The sequence below is a fragment of the Notolepis coatsorum genome (assembly GCF_963971535.1).
Source record: "Notolepis coatsorum genome assembly, chromosome: 18".
NCBI lineage: Eukaryota > Metazoa > Chordata > Actinopteri > Aulopiformes > Paralepididae > Notolepis > Notolepis coatsorum.
The window spans coordinates 16,218,895-16,234,732 of record NC_140182.1 but is presented as its reverse complement, the minus strand read 5'-3'; the positions used below and the strand labels follow the sequence as shown (position 1 = coordinate 16,234,732).

The 15,838-nt window shown below is 45.3% G+C and overlaps 1 protein-coding gene across 1 annotated transcript in view; it reads left to right on the top strand.

Moving 5' to 3' along the window:
- Positions 1–623: 623 nt before the first annotated feature.
- The window catches only part of lamb1a (laminin, beta 1a), a 58,452-nt gene continuing 43,237 nt past the window's right edge, over positions 624–15,838 (top strand). Inside the window, exons 1-10 of the mRNA XM_084335074.1 lie at positions 624–781; positions 2,078–2,280; positions 4,656–4,794; positions 6,806–6,879; positions 8,440–8,628; positions 8,739–8,802; positions 10,238–10,440; positions 14,255–14,375; positions 14,862–15,050; positions 15,699–15,729. Coding sequence (XP_084191200.1) covers positions 751–781; positions 2,078–2,280; positions 4,656–4,794; positions 6,806–6,879; positions 8,440–8,628; positions 8,739–8,802; positions 10,238–10,440; positions 14,255–14,375; positions 14,862–15,050; positions 15,699–15,729 — 1,244 coding nt within the window. The 5' untranslated portion in view covers positions 624–750. The remainder of the gene's footprint in view (positions 782–2,077; positions 2,281–4,655; positions 4,795–6,805; positions 6,880–8,439; positions 8,629–8,738; positions 8,803–10,237; positions 10,441–14,254; positions 14,376–14,861; positions 15,051–15,698; positions 15,730–15,838) is intronic.

The window sequence follows — 15,838 nt, the reverse complement described above, 5'->3', positions numbered from 1 at the left end:
AGTAAGGCTTCTCCGAGCCCTTTCCTTCTCCAACCACTACTTTACCTGCGCCCTGGGACATGGGGTTTATCCCCTCCCTGCCTCTGGTGGAATGCCTTTTGTTTCCCAGATGAGAGAGGGTGTGTGTGTAGTGTGTGTGGGGGGGGGGGGGGGTGTATCAAAAGGAGCTAACCTACTATAATCTCATCAGTGCTAGTCGAGTATTCTTGAACTTTTGGTTCAGTGTGGACTGTGGAGACAACTTCTGAATGATCAGTTAGCTGGTGTATATCTTTGGAGAAGATAGGTGATGTGTTTAATAGTTCATCGTTTATTTCTTACCCAAGCTTGAGCTGTTGGGCTGGGGGTGGGAGAGAAGGAGAGGGGGGAGAGAGAGAGAGAGAGAGGGGGGGTGGAGAGAGCGAGAGAGCGAGAGCGAGAGAGAGAGAGAGAGAGAGAGAGAGAGAGAGAGAGAGAGAGAGAGAGAGAGAGAGAGAGAGAGAGAGAGAGAGAGAGAGAGAGAGAGAGAGAGAGAGAGAGAGAGCGAGAGCGCGAGAGAGAGAGAGAGAGAGAGAGAGGGGGGGGAGAGAGAGAGAGAGAGAGAGAGAGGGGGCGCATGTTGCTTGGACCTCAGTCTACAGTCGTGTGTTGAGTCGTGTAGTGTGGTGTACTGTGTGGAGATCGTCTCCGGGACTTGGAGCCCCTCAGCCCCGATAGAAGCGCAGAGCGGAACAAACGGCAGAGCGGCCGCAGGAGAGACACAGAACAGACATGTTGATACTGCAACTAGCGGTCCTGCTATGTGAGTATAGTTTCTTTTTTATTTGGGTTACATTTTCATATTGGCAAATCTAAACGAGTGTTGAATGACTATGCTATAGCCTATAGAAGACGACAACACTAAACAAAAACACATTAATTTCCTATTTTTAATTTGTTTCTTTTCTATGGACTACCATGTTTAATTGTAACTTGAATGCATGCGTGGTTTAGAATGTAGAAAAGCTGCGAGATGCAGCGTATCATCTTACAATGCATTGTTAGCAATTATGGATAGGCCATAACCTATATAGCCTACATGTGACATTAATTTAAATCAAAGAGCTGGACCGTGGGAATTGGTTTATTGGACCATATGAGCTCGGCTATTGTTTGGAACTTTTTATTTGAGGACATCTGTATTGATTTATGACAGCTTTTCAAGACAGGATGTTGACCTGGCTATAGGCTAAATTAACACAATGTGGTGTTTATATAAAATCGAAAAAACATAAACCATTATTCTATGCGATGCCTATTTTTAACCCTTTCACTGCCACACTACAGAAGGTTAACCTGTTAATAAAATTGTCATTCAATCAATCAATCTGCAAGGTGATTGATTGAATGAAAATTGTATTAACAGATTGCAGAATGGGTACAATACAGTACGGTTCAATACACACAATTGTTAAGGGGATGCAGACCAGAGAAAGACTTTCATCTTGTTTACATCAGGGTCCCCCATTTTCAATTCATAATGAATTTTAAGTAAGGGTGCAACTTGCTCCATGCAATCCATTCTTTGTGGATCTAGCCTACAGTGTGATAGTAAAGGGTTAACCTTCTGTAGTGTGACAGTGAAAGGGTTAACCGGATGGATGTCATGTGGCAGTGAAAGGGTTAACTTTCTGTGTATTGTCGCAGTGAAAGGGTTAACCGTTTGGTAGTGCGGCAGTGAAAGGGTTAACATTAGGGATGCTCGATATTGGCTTTTTTACCGATACCGATATACCGATATTGTTCAACTCTTAATTTCCGATACCGATATATGCAGGGTTTCCCCCCCCCCAAAAAACGGAATAATTTCAGGTAATTAACATTACATATCTCTTGTTGTGGAATTAACACAACATTATGCATACTTTTGACAATAAATAAAATGAGAATTTGTTCTTACTTGCTTGCCTGGGTAAATAAAGGTTATAGAAATGTAAAATAAATTATTATTATTATTGTTTTTTAAACCGATACCGATATTTTCCGATATCACATTTTAATGCCAATATCGGCAGATAATATCGGACATCCCTAATTAACATGCTTCTTCTTTTTCTAGCGGCTGGGCTGTATGTTCATGCCCAAGACCATGAAGGCCGGTACCAGTACCTGAGCCTACCTGAGTTCAGCGACATGTGCACCGAGGGCAGCTGCTACCCCGCCACGGGCGACCTGCTCATCGGCAGAGCCCATCAACTGTTCAGCACCTCAACATGCGGATTGCATCGACCAGAACCGTTCTGTATTGTGAGCCATTTACAGGTAAATATTGCACACAACAAATTTTTTGTTTGTTTGTGTTTCTGTCTGTTTTGGATTCTGGGGACAGTTTTAGATGCTGCTGCTTGCACTTTATAAAGCCTCTGGACACTGTACATCATTCTGCCCTTAGATTTATCACTGGTGACAATTATGGTATTGGTACCCAATTGTATCCTATATGATAGGGTTGGGTGGTCCTCTCTGGCATGATTGATTGATTGAAAACTTTATTAACAGATTGCAGAATGGGTACAATATATGGCTCAATACACACACATGTTAAGGGCATGCAGACCAGAGAAAGACTTTCGTCTTGTTTACATCAGGGTCCCCCACGAGACGTGACTTGCATCATAAGGCCATTATTGGTGATCCCCCACCGGCCCACCCTATACATCACTTCATTGATGGACTGGAGCACTGGACCTTGTCATAATCATATACTCACTCTGGTTATTGGCTTATACACTTAAGGTTCCCAGAGTTTTAGCAATTCTGTTCCCCAGAAACATGGAATGTTTTGCAATGCACTTTAAAACTCAATTCATTAGTGGTGCAGTTTATTTAATAGCAAACCACTTCACCACAGTCTGCGGTTGTTTTTAATTAGTTTAAATGTTTAATTGATTGTTCTGTTTCTATGTTGTTTTCTTTCTTTGTATTTCTCAACATCATTGATTAAATAAAGATGAGTGAATGTTTCAAGCAGAACCCCCCCCCCCCCCCTAGGGGCTCTATCTGGCTCAGGGCCATTCTTTAGATTGCTGTATATAAGCCTATACAAGATAGCCCTACCCCCAGAGAGCCCTTTTGTTATTATAGCCTAGGTGATAAATCAGGTAACACTTAAATCAGGTAACACCTAGGTCAGGTCTGCATCATTAACAAGTTGTCTGCCTCGGCAGCCCCCCATTCTTTGCAGCTGTGATAGAACGGGAAAAGAACGTTGAAAAGTTCTAGTGAAAAAGCCCAATTAAACATTTGTCATCAACTAAGCCTATAAAGCTCATGATATCAATGTTTTCATATCCGCTTCTCAACCACAACACATAGTTGTGTCTCTTGCTGTGGGCATCTTGGCAGGTTCTGCTGCTTGCTGTGTCGCTTTATTACATCCAGTGAGAGATTTGCCGTTCTTGTCTGTCGAGGGCGGAGTTCATGCCTGGGACATTATTCCAACCACCACTACACCCCGGTCTTTTGTTTTCCAATACAAGGATATCTTGTGAGATTTGTTTTCCTAAACCCCTGCCTTGTGAGCGTAGGAGTATAGCAGGGGCGAGGGTTTATTAAGATGCTGTGTGGGGAGAGAAATAGTTTACAGAGGACCCTCGGAGTTGTCTAGACCATTTCCTCACAGTTAGAAAGAAATACACCCCCCCCCCCCCCTGTTAAGAACTGTTGAGTTTTGAGGACAAACAAAAGACCTCTGGACGCGCTTGAAATGAATGTGTCTCCGCCAGCGGTGGTGGTGAGACATGGGGGCTTATTGTCCCGGCCCAGACAGACACGGGACGTTTGGTGATTACATGTTCAAACAGTCCCCTTGGAGGGAGAGAGAGAGAGAGAGAGTCAAACATTGAAAGCGATTTTGAGTGCTATAAACTTCAAAGACTTCTTTCCGAATCTTTCCGAATGTGTTGTTGTTGTGCTTTGATTCGTTCTCCCCCTGAACACGGGTATGGTTATAATAGCAGCCGTCTTGAACCGGTTGCATTTGCGTCTGTACTGTAATATATGAACGCCTTTTCCTCCCCTCCTCCCTTTGATTTGAGTCATGAGTGAGATAGAGGAATGTGATTTATAATGCTTGGTTTGATAAGAATCCGACGTTCCGTCTCCTTTTTGAAAGGGCCTTAATTGAAATAGCTGAGAAATCTCATAAATAGTTATTTATATGTTTGAAGGGAGGTTGTCTGGAACGCCCAGCTGTTTCTGATTACCTACACACGCATGCACGCACACGGCACACACACACGCATATACACACACACATCTGGTGACCAAATTAATTCCATTGTCGACCCCTAAAGATTAGTTTACCCACGATGATGAAACAAAAAAAAGACGGGACCAGCCCTTCAATTTAAAGGTCCTTATGGTCCCGTTTTACTCTAATCAGTCACTCCAGCGTAGACACAGCCTGCAACTCGTGACAACAGGCCCCATTTCAACGACTTCACCGTGAATGGGCTCTTCGTGGATAGAGCTCCCTTATCTGTCTCCCCTGATTGAGAGAAATCAGCGTGTACTGGTATCCGAGGAATTTCTTTGACTCACTCTCTCTCTCTCTCTTCTTATCTCTCTCTCTATCTGCCCCTTTCCCATCCCCCGCACCCCCCACCTCTGTCCCGACCCTCTACCCGTTTGGCCAGGAGGAGAAGAAGTGCTTTGCGTGCGATTCCACGGACATGTACAACGAGAACATGAACCACACCACCAGCCATCGCGTCGAGAACGTCGTCACCACCTTCGCCCCCAACCGCCTTAAGACCTGGTGGCAGTCGGAGAATGGTGAGTTCTCGTGGGGGGAGGGGAAAACCCATCTCTAGGTGGGACGAGTTCAATTGAAGGTGACTCGTTTTCCTCCCTCTCTCTCTCTCTCCCTCCCTCTCTCCCTCTCTCTCTCTCTCTCTCTCTCTCTCTCTCTCCTCCCTTTCAAACCTCTCATCATCCCCCCCCCCCTCCAATCAACCCATTTGAGGGACAACTTCAAAGGGAAGGCCCACTATTGGCTGACCAGCTCTAGGTGGTGACCTGTCCGTAAACTCTGAAATGACGGGATTAACCCTTGGAAATGATTACCTATATATATACAGGTATAATATAGGAAGAGAGGCTCACTAGTTAACATGTATAGGACAGGTTATTAGCGCTAACAACAAGTCTCGACAGTGGGATGGAAAGTCTATAGGGCTGGGTGTGGGAAGTTAGATGTTTGTTACTGACACCGGACGCCATCTTTGGTGGGTTACTTACATCGATTTGTGTGGTGAGAAGTCGCTAAAACGGTTCAAGATTCAAGGTTTTCCCCCTACGATGGTCTTTATATTTTCTCTGGCAGCTTTTCACAGAGGACGTCCAAAACCATCTTTTATTTGTACCTCCGCCTGTCAACACACACACACTCAACCAGAGTGATTCTCTACAGATGGCGGCTTTGTGGCCTGGTTACCTGACATCACCATGTTCCCAGGCCCAATAGATCTGCGGTTACATTCACACGCAGCACCGGACACATCTCTGAACCGAGAGACGGACTCGTTCAACACTAGTATCAATGCTTCGAAAACACCCCAAGGCGCCTAAAACACAGAAAGGAACCAAACTGAAATATTAATTTCCGAAGCAAGCTTGATTTTATTACCCTGAAGCGGTGGATAAAAAAAATACGCTCTGAAGTGGTTTTTCTTCCAGTATGTGATGGCTTAGGGAAGCTTTGGCACTGGACATGTGGAAAGTAGTGGTGGGAATGCCTCTCCGGAAGAGCAGGAAGGAGGTTAATACTTGGCGTTGGTCGAGCTGCCAGCTTTTGTACACAGACTCTGGAGTCGAAAAATACATTTTCTTTGACCAGGACGATTTGTCCACAGGAAACGTAACACACGGCATTAGATGTGTGGCTTTGATGTGCAAGTTACTCCGTAATCAAAGTAGAGGTTGGAAGGTTGCTATTAGTTTCAACTCAACAATCGCTTTCCCCTGGATGATGAACTGAAGAGGTTCGTGATGGTTCAGTGGTTATTTGCTGCTTGTCACGCGTAAAGGCCCCGGCCAGAACTAATTTGGGACAAATAATGACCACGCTGCTACAATTTCGGCTCTGACCCAGGATGGCGTCACGGACGGTCGCCTCTGTGTTTTGGTGCGTGTTGTTTTGTATGTTTTCATTGGTAAATTCAGTGTTTGGCCAAGATATCAGGATCTCTTTCACCAGAGATGAGCTCCTGATCGACATTAGAACTACATCCGGGTGGATTTATATATTCTATTGTACTTTTATTTTATTCTACCATAATCGTCTGTCTGTTAACCAAACGACCGAATCAAATTCCTTGTTAAGTGTAAACTACTTGGCAATAAAGACCTTTCTTCTGATTCTGATTACAGTCAATGTAACAGCAGCTCGGTACGCATCTGAGAGATGGGTCTCAAACGCTGTGATCTCTATAGAGCAGGTTGTAAGAGGAATTTAAACATGGAAAACACAGTGATGGCAAAGCGAAGCGACAGTGTGTTTGTTTCTTGGTTTCAAAGGGAATTATTGGGCGGCTGTATAAGTGGCGTTGTTTTTCTTGGCGAGATGAAATCCATGCTCACTCCTAATGTTTTTGTTTCTCTCCCCCCCCCTCTCTCTCTCTCTCCATCCGCTTGACCTTTTATGACTTTTCCCTGTAATTCAATCTCTGCTCCAACCTTGGTTCCCACTCTCCCTCCATGTCTCCTCCTTCTCCATGACCTTTTTATCCTCCCTTTCTTTCCCCTTCATCTCTCACTCCTTCTTCCCCCCTCTCTCTCTCCTCAGGCGCGGAGAATGTCACCATCCAGCTGAACTTGGAGGCGGAGTTCCATTTCACCCACCTTATCATGACCTTTAAGGTAACCAATGGGGCGGGGGCCTACAGAGGGCCCACAGCGAAGGAACGGGTGGCGTAAAAGGGGATGCTTGGGCCGGCTGAAGATTAGCAAATGAGCTATAGTCCTCCCTGGGAGGTCTCTGTCTCTCTTCATTTCTCTCTCTCTCTTTCTCTCTCTCTCCCCCTCTCTCTCTCCCTTTCTCTCTCTCTCTTTCCCTCTCTCTCTCTCTTTCTCTCCCTTTCACATACACACACAGCTGTGTGTGAGCCTGTGGAATGTGGAACAAACCGCCCACCCGTCTGGGGTTATGCTCTCTGTGGGTCTGGGTCGTATCACTTTACGTGCGATTACAGCTAATGCTGAGCAGAACCGTGCAGAGGAACATTAACTTACAGTATTACTGCCAATGTGGACTTAAAGTTGTCAAGTGTGTGGGCACAATTTAGCAGCTGTACAACGTAATGCATGGCACAGGGTTGTACCAGCTATGCATACATTTTCTCAACACTAAAGGCTTAGTAACTAGGCCACTAGTTTGTTTGTAGCTAAATCAGCTACTAACATTTGTTTCGTGCACGATTACTCTTAACCAAACTGCTTTGGATGTAAAGTCATTACAAAGACAAGTGGCCAATCAAAGGTACTTCCATTGTCATGGTTACCATGCAAATTTGCTGGCTGGTGACAAGTGGCCAATCAAAGATAAATCCATTGTCATGGTTGCCATGCGTATTAGCTTGCTGGCTGGTATGAGCCACTTGGCATCATTAGCACATCATAGTAAACTAGATTGATATTGAGATACCAACACATTACATCTCTACTGGATTACTGTGTACTGGATTGTACTAGTCCAGACTAACTGCAGGTTGTCGTAGCCTCAGTGTTGTATAGTAATTGTTAGACTAGAAGTCTTTATTTGTCATGCAGTTTTAACACACACACGCGAGATGGGCGACCCACAGGAACACACACACACATGCACTGAGTCACAGTTAGTCTGGACTATACACTGAGGCTACGACAACCTGCAGTTAGTCTGGACTATTACACTGAGGCTACGACAACCTGCAGTTAGTCTGGACTATACACTGAGGCTACGACAACCTGCAGTTAGTCTGGACTATACACTGAGGCTACGACAACCTGCAGTTAGTCTGGACTATACACTGAGGCTACGACAACCTGCAGTTAGTCTGGACTATACAACACGGAGGTCCGTGAGTATCTCCACAGTCACGATGGACTTCAAGTGTTGTGTGACGTGACTGTGGCACGTAGCGGTACTGCAAGTAAACTCATCCACCCATAAAAGGCACGCAGACACGTGAATTCACCTCTTGGTATAGTGGTCTGCGATGTCGCCCGCGGCGTGGGAGACCGGGGTTCATCGAGACTCACTCGGGGCAATCCCTTAAAACAGGGGTCCAACTTTAACACAACGCAGAGATGGCAATACGAGACCGGCTACATATATAGTCCAGACTAACTCCAGGTTGTAGCAGACTCGATGTATGTACACTGTACAGTATCAACCCCCCCCAATATGCATACGTATGGTTTCTCTATTTCCCACCGCAGACATTCCGGCCTGCTTCCATGGTGATCGAGAGGTCGGCGGACTACGCGAAGACGTGGCAGGTCTACCGCTACTTTGCCTACGACTGCGAGTCCTCCTTCCCCACCGTCTCCCACGGGCCCATGCAGAAAGTCGACGACATCATCTGCGATTCGCACTACTCCGACATCGAGCCGTCCACGGAGGGAGAGGTGCAGGATTTAATACTTTCATATTGACCCGTACCCTACCATGGCCGTGAGTCATCTGGGGATTTGTACTCAGTTTAGTACCATGAATCTTTCTCTCTCTCTTTTTTAAGGCTATTTTCAGAGTTCTGGACCCTGTGTTCCGGATTGAAGATCCTTACAGCCCCAGAATCCAAAGTAAGTGACCTTATAATGTCATACGTTCTTATTTTCTCCAAATCACCAAATTATTTTACCAAGTATTGCTGACCACAGTGGCATAATAATTTCGTTGTATCTTTGGCTTCATCATGGTCGCAATCAACAAGACAACACAATACAAACACCACACAGGCACAAAAGACAGCCCAATACATAGACAGAAGAAAAACAACAACACAGACAGAGCTCTTCCGGTACCTAACCAGTGCCAGGTTAAAATGAAAAGCTAAGAATTCATCAGAGCAATGGCATGTGGGATGAAAGACCTCTTAAATATGTTTTTTGGGGGCTAGAGGAACTCTATAGCGCCTTCCAGATGGAAGCTTGTCAAACTCACCATGAAGGGGATGCAAAGGATATGGATTGACTTTACAACTGAAAATACATGGGCCGCCCAAAACATCTCAAAACAGGGTTATATGGTTCTTCAGAGGACAAGAGGACATTTAGCCTTTATCCTATTTTCATACCAGCGCTCGCTTCCCTATGCTTTTTCTTTTGTTGTTGTTGTTCTTAGCTCTATTCTATTTAAATCTTTCAAAAATGTTCTTATCTACCCCCAGTAGCTATTGCATGAATGCAGGCAATGTTTTATTACTAGGGCTGACCCCTATTAGTCGAATAGTCGACTAACCGATCGAAAGGAGCCATAGTCGACTGCCAACCTCTTCGTCGAATACATTTTTTTTTTTTTTTTTTAATAAACTTTTTTTTATCATTCTTTCCAAAAGAAAAGAGGCATAGAAGCGTGGCTAACGCTAATGGCACGCATACCAGAGGCTAACTGCCTAAGAAAACAGGCACAGAGGCACTGAAAGAGGATTTCACCCATCTAATGAACACACTAGACTAGACAAATATCAAGATGTATCCATCAGTGGACCAATTGCATGCTTTCACAGAGGACAAGAAGCCTTCCGTCGACTCCTTCAGACATTAAGCACCCCCACAGCCCAAATGGAATGATAAAAAAAAAATAAATTACTTATTTTTTTCAAATTTCGTTTTTATAGTCGACTAATAGTCGACTATCGGCAAATTTCGGCCAATCATAGTCGACTATCCAAATCCTTAGTCGGGGACAGCCCTATTTATTACACGTATATGTATATGCATACCAACTCGATCGATCATCCATAGCAACACTATATATAATCACCGACATCCACTTGATTGAATGGCCCTTCTAATGTTTCTCTCCTCGCTTGTGGTGCTTTTTTCCTATTGCTAGGTTTTTTAGTGACTTTTCGAGTTTACCTTCGTTGCGGAATGTCTGGGAGTGTTGCATATTTGGATTTTTACTTCTACAGCCCATGGGGGCCATTACCTTGTGTTTGGGCTTTTACAAATCAATTAGATTTGATTTGATTTTACAACCTACCATCTAGCAGTGTTCTCCTGTTCCCTGCAGACATGCTGAAGATCACCAACCTGAGGGTGAAGTTCACCAGGCTGCACACGCTGGGCGACAACCTGCTGGACTCACGCCCGGAGATCAAGGAGAAGTACTACTACGCCGTCTACGACATGGTGGTCCGGGGGAACTGCTTCTGCTACGGCCACGCCTCCGAGTGCGCCCCTGTGGACAACGCCACGGAGCCAGCGGAGGGCATGGTGAGTCGGACCTGCGGCAGCTTCTGGTGTTTCTAGTGGGAGCTGCCCCCCCTCCCCGCTCCTAGTCCATTTATCGATCGGTTTGGTCTTAGTCGACCAAGAATTTGTTAGTTGGGTTAGTTGATTCAAGATTGTTTATTGTCAAGGGCGGCTGGGTGGCGCAGCGGACATTGCGCTCGTCACCAACGCACGAGACACCGGTATCGAATCCGGCTGTCGGCGTTGCCTCCGGCTTGGGCCGGCCGTCATACTAACTCAATTGGCAGAGTCAGCAGGTGGGAAGTCGATGGGTGGTAATCCGGACGTTGTAAACAGCGACTCCTATAGGTCGGTTGGGGCGCCTGCACAGCAGAGACAGGAAAATGGCGGGGGCAGTGTGAGCCTCCCACACGTTACACCTCACCAAATGAGAGTCCGCGCTGGCAGGTGAAAAGATGTGACAGGCTGCCTCCACATGTATCGGAGGGGACATGCGATGGGCTTCTATCCTCCCTACAACCGGCCAGTGGGGGGCACATGCAAGCAATGTTCAAGACAGGGGAGGGGAGAGCGGTCAGGTGGCGTAGCGGAGATTGCGTTCGTCACCAACACCGGAGACGCTGGATTCGCCTGTTCGAATCCAGCTCACAGTTGTCACCAGCTTGGCTGGCCGTTCACACTAATACAATTGGCTGTATTAGAGGGTGGGAAAGCTGGCGGGGTGGGTCCGGGTCGTTGTAAACAGCGACTCCTACAGTTCGGTCGGGGCGCCTGCTCAGCGCGGATAGGATCTAAGGGGGGTAGTGTGATCTTTCCACACGTTACACCCTCTCAGTGAGAGTCCGCGCTGCCAGGTGAAAAGAAGCGGTTGATTGGCTAGACGTGTGTCGGAGGAAGCACGTGGTAGCCTCCACTCTCCCAGACCGACTGTGGGGGGTAAGTGCGCAGCGACCAGGAAGGGGATTGGGAGTTGGCATAACGACTAACATTGGGATGGGAGAAAATTGGAGGAAAAGGAAAAAAAAAAAAAAAAAGACAGGGGAGGGGAGAATTGGCACGGCTAAATTGGGATGGGAGAAAAATAGAAAAAGAGGAGAAAAGTGGATACAAAAAATAAAGATTGTTTATTGTCATGTGCACATTTAAACAGACAGTTTGCCGTACAATGAAAATCGTACTTTGCTAGTCTGCCCTTCATGCAAAAGCACACAATAATAAAAAATAATTTTTTTTAATACAAGCGAATGCAATATATACGGTAAAAATGTATTTAATTTTTTTTTAAATGGTATAAGATATACAAGTGAGTAACATTGACGTTATTGCAAGTTCCGATTCACAGTGTAGGATCCAGGAATTAATCCATGAGTTGAGATGATAATCGCATGATGTTCACACTTTATCCAATCAGGAGAGAGAGAACTCAACACTGTACAAAATTGCCTGACAAAAATAAGAAATAGAAACTAGTTTTAAGCAAATAATGTGCTTGAAACAAGTGAAATAATCTGCCAGTGCGGTAAAAAATATCTAGGGTTCTCTCTCCTGATTGAAAGGGAAGGTTTGGTTGGTTTCATGATTCCTTCTCATTATTAAATGGGTTCTATTATGGCTGTAATGATACACATAATTTTCAGATTCAATACGAATTAAAATGTTTAGCTCACAATAAAATGTTCTATTCTTTATGCATTATGCATTAAGATGTACACATACTACATAGCTCTAATTATATGTGTATATCCCCTCCCACTCTACGCTGACATGATGCAGGCAGATGCCTGGTCTAGACAACAAACTGGAAACATTAGAGACCTAAGGAAGAGAATGAGAAAAGGAAAATCGATATAGTTTTACATTTCTATACACCGTACCGAATGTAAATCTAATTTCTCATTCTGTCAAGAGACTATTACACCTCTTGAATCTATCAACAGTCTTTGGATGTTGAATACACTGCTGTTTAGCAGAAAGGAGAGACGTTTGATGGTCTTAATTATAGAAAGCAACGTCAATTCCATGTGTTGATTGACACCAAATGTTTTGTGTCCGTGCCATTATCTCAATGTGTTGATGTTTAGCCTGAGGCTTACTGTAGTGGAAATGGTTTGTGTGTGTGTGTGCTCACAGATGTGTGTGTGTGTGCTCACAGATATGTGTGTGTGTGTGTGTGTGTGTGTGTGTGTGTGTGTGTGTGTGTGTGTGTGTGTGTGTGTGTGTGTGTGTGTGTGTGTGTGTGTGTGTGCTCACAGATGTGTGTGTGTGTGTGTGTGTGTGTGTGTGTGTGTGTGTGTGTGTGTGTGTGTGTGTGTGTGTGTGTGTGTGTGTGTGTGCTCACAGATGTGTGTGTGTGCTCACAGATGTGTGTGTGTGCTCACAGATGTCTGTAGTGTACATCCTGTTTGGCTATAGTGTTAGAGACAGTTTGGTGAGACCATTCATCTATTTGTTGAGAGGTAGCAGCGTCTGTGCCTGCGTGTGTGTTTGTGGACAGCTGTAAGTGTGTTTGTGTGCCAGTGTGCCAAGAAGAAACGAGCCAAACAATGCTGTTCCTGTTTGGACCGTGTGCCGTGTCCTGTTTGGACTCGGTGGTCAATGGCCAGACTGTCCTGCCTTTTACAGCGACTATTTACGGCTTCACTTGGTTTCACTCGGGAGACAAAAGAGAGGAAGCCTGAAAGGATGGACGCAATCTTGTTCCCAGACAGTCAATTTCAGTCGTCCATACAAAGCCTTGAAGTAATATGTTTCCAATTAAGCTTAATCCACTGAAGCCAAGATAGACTGAATTTGTCATTCGAGTACCTCAGATTTTTCTATTTAATATAAAGAATAGATTAATTAGCGGCGCGTATTGCTCTAATTTTCTTCTCATATAATTGAGCTAGAACAAAGCATTTTTCCTGAAGGCTTTGGCAAACAATTCAATGCAATTCATGTTAGACAGACACAAATTCATCTATGTCTAACAGCTTGTAGTAGTGTCCCATTTATTGTCGAGGCATATCATTAATTCCATTAGGTCATTAGGTAGCATCTCCCGAATCCCTCTTGTCAGTGTGTTTCCATTGCGAACGCAGTCCAGATGAGAGCTGGAGCGTGGAGTGTAAACATTTCCTGCCGCCATCTGGACAAAGAGTACACAACACAAACGAGGCTGCCCTTTTCTCTGCAGCGTCCATCTTTGATTTGACAGTGACATCAACAAACACGGTGGTGATATCCAAAGTGAGACAAATGACTCAGGAGCTCGCTTCTTTAGAACAGGGGACGGATGTGTGACTCACAAGAGCTTCAGGTCCGGCTACATTAGAAGGGGATTTTGACAAAGAATAGACTAAGGTGCTGGAAACTGTCTGTTTCTGTGACTAGTAGGGGTGTAACGATACACAAATGTTCAGTGTGCGTGCGCATCACCGGAGCAGAAAGGAACGTAATCCTGGTCAGAACACCGGGGCAGACTACTATTTGCATTTTGTTAGCCATGCTAGCGATCTAAACAATCAATCCATGCCAAAGATATATTATGTAAAAGGTGAAAGACTCACACTCACAACCGTGCTGATTTGGCTAAATGACATCCAGCCGTTTTTGTTTGAAACAACTTTTAGTGCCATGGTTTCTCCATAGAGCCCCATAGAGCGTGTTCTTTTAGCGCAGCAGCTCGCGCAGGTCCGGGGCAACTTAGTCACGTGACTCAGTTGGTATTGCTGATTGGCTCGAACACGCTTTGTTACAGATTTCAAACGGCTTTAACTAACGGGCTCTAAAAAACGCCTGATGGCTCCTGTACTACTCGGGTTTTGACTTGTGTTTCTGTGTCTCGTCCCCACAGGTCCACGGCCACTGTATGTGCAACCACAACACCGTGGGTCTGAACTGTGAGAAGTGTCAGGACTTCTACCACGACCTGCCCTGGAAACCAGCCGAGGGGCGCAACACCAACGCCTGCAAAAGTGAGATGGCCAAACGATTTTTATAGCCGTCCATCACTACACTTGTGATTGTTTCTCATTTCTTTCCTAAATACATGGTATTCGTGTTCACTCTGAAAGGCTTAGATGTGTTTTTCCTTTTCAGATCGCTATTGTTGCTCTATCTGTTCCAACGAGGCAAAGTGATTGCACTGCTTGCTCAACGGTTTATAGCACTGCATGATGTAAACTCTTAGTAAACTCTCTGTCTCCCCCTCTCTCTTATACTTCAGATATACCCGGGGGGATTCTCTCTCTCTCTCTCTCTCTCTCTCTCTCTCTCTCTCTCTCTCTCTCTCTCTCTCTCTCTCTCTCTCTCTCTCTCTCTCTCTCTATCTCTCTCTCTCTCTGTCTCCCCCCTCTCTCTTTCTGCCCTCTCTCTCTCTCTGCTCTCTCTCTGCTCTCTCTCTCTCTCTCTCTCTCTCTCTCTCTCTCTCTCTCTCTCTCTCTCTCTCTCCCCCTCTCTAGAATGTAACTGTAACGAGCATTCCTCCTCGTGCCACTTCGACGTGGCGGTGTTCGTGTCCTCTGCCAACCAGAGTGGCGGTGTGTGTGACGAGTGCCAAGACAACACCATGGGCCATAAGTGTGAGCAGTGCAAGCCCTTCTTCTTCCAGCACCCGGAGAGAGACATCAGGGACGCCCACATCTGTGAACGTGAGTGGACCACAGCCTCACTGGGTGCAGGGGGTACATGGGGTCAAGGCTATGGCCTCATTTGTTCATCGAATTCCAGAGAATTGCCACACAATTTATTCAAATGACGTTCCCAGCCGTCAAAGGCCTTCTTTATTGAATCTCATGCAAGTAGTCTTTTTTTTCTTTTTCATGTTCTCGTACAGCAAGCTCTTCTCTGAAATATGAAACAAATGTCCTTGGTTGCGGCTCCATTCACTATCGGTGCAAATGTTCCTTAAAATTTTTTTTATTATAATGATCTAATCCGATTATACTGCGAGACTAAGTCTGGTAACAGTCAAACCTCAGAACATCTTCGCTCCTATTGGCTGAATGGTATAAATCTTGTAACGCTAGCTGTCCTCTTGAGAGAAGGAGTTCTCAAACCAGGAAATACACAAGAAACCCTGGAAATAAAACGTATTCTCTCCTCTCTCCATTTCCACCCATCCTGCCTAAAGAACATTATCATTTGTATTGTCTTCTCCCCTCTCTCACCTGGGTCTTTGATGATGTGCAGTTGAGAGAGAACACCTGCACTTTGAAGCTTTATCAGTCTGCGTCTCTAAGCAGTGCCGTCTCCTAACTCTAAACCCAGACCGTCATCTGCTCGCCTTTCATGTATAGGAACCACAAGGGGCCCTAATGAGGCCCTGAGGTATCCCTCAGTCAAGACGTGTGTGGGGAGAGTGTGTGATGTGTGTGTGTGTGTGTGTGTGTCGCTACTGGCTGCTGTGTTTAGATTTATTTGTGTGGGTTGTGTGTGT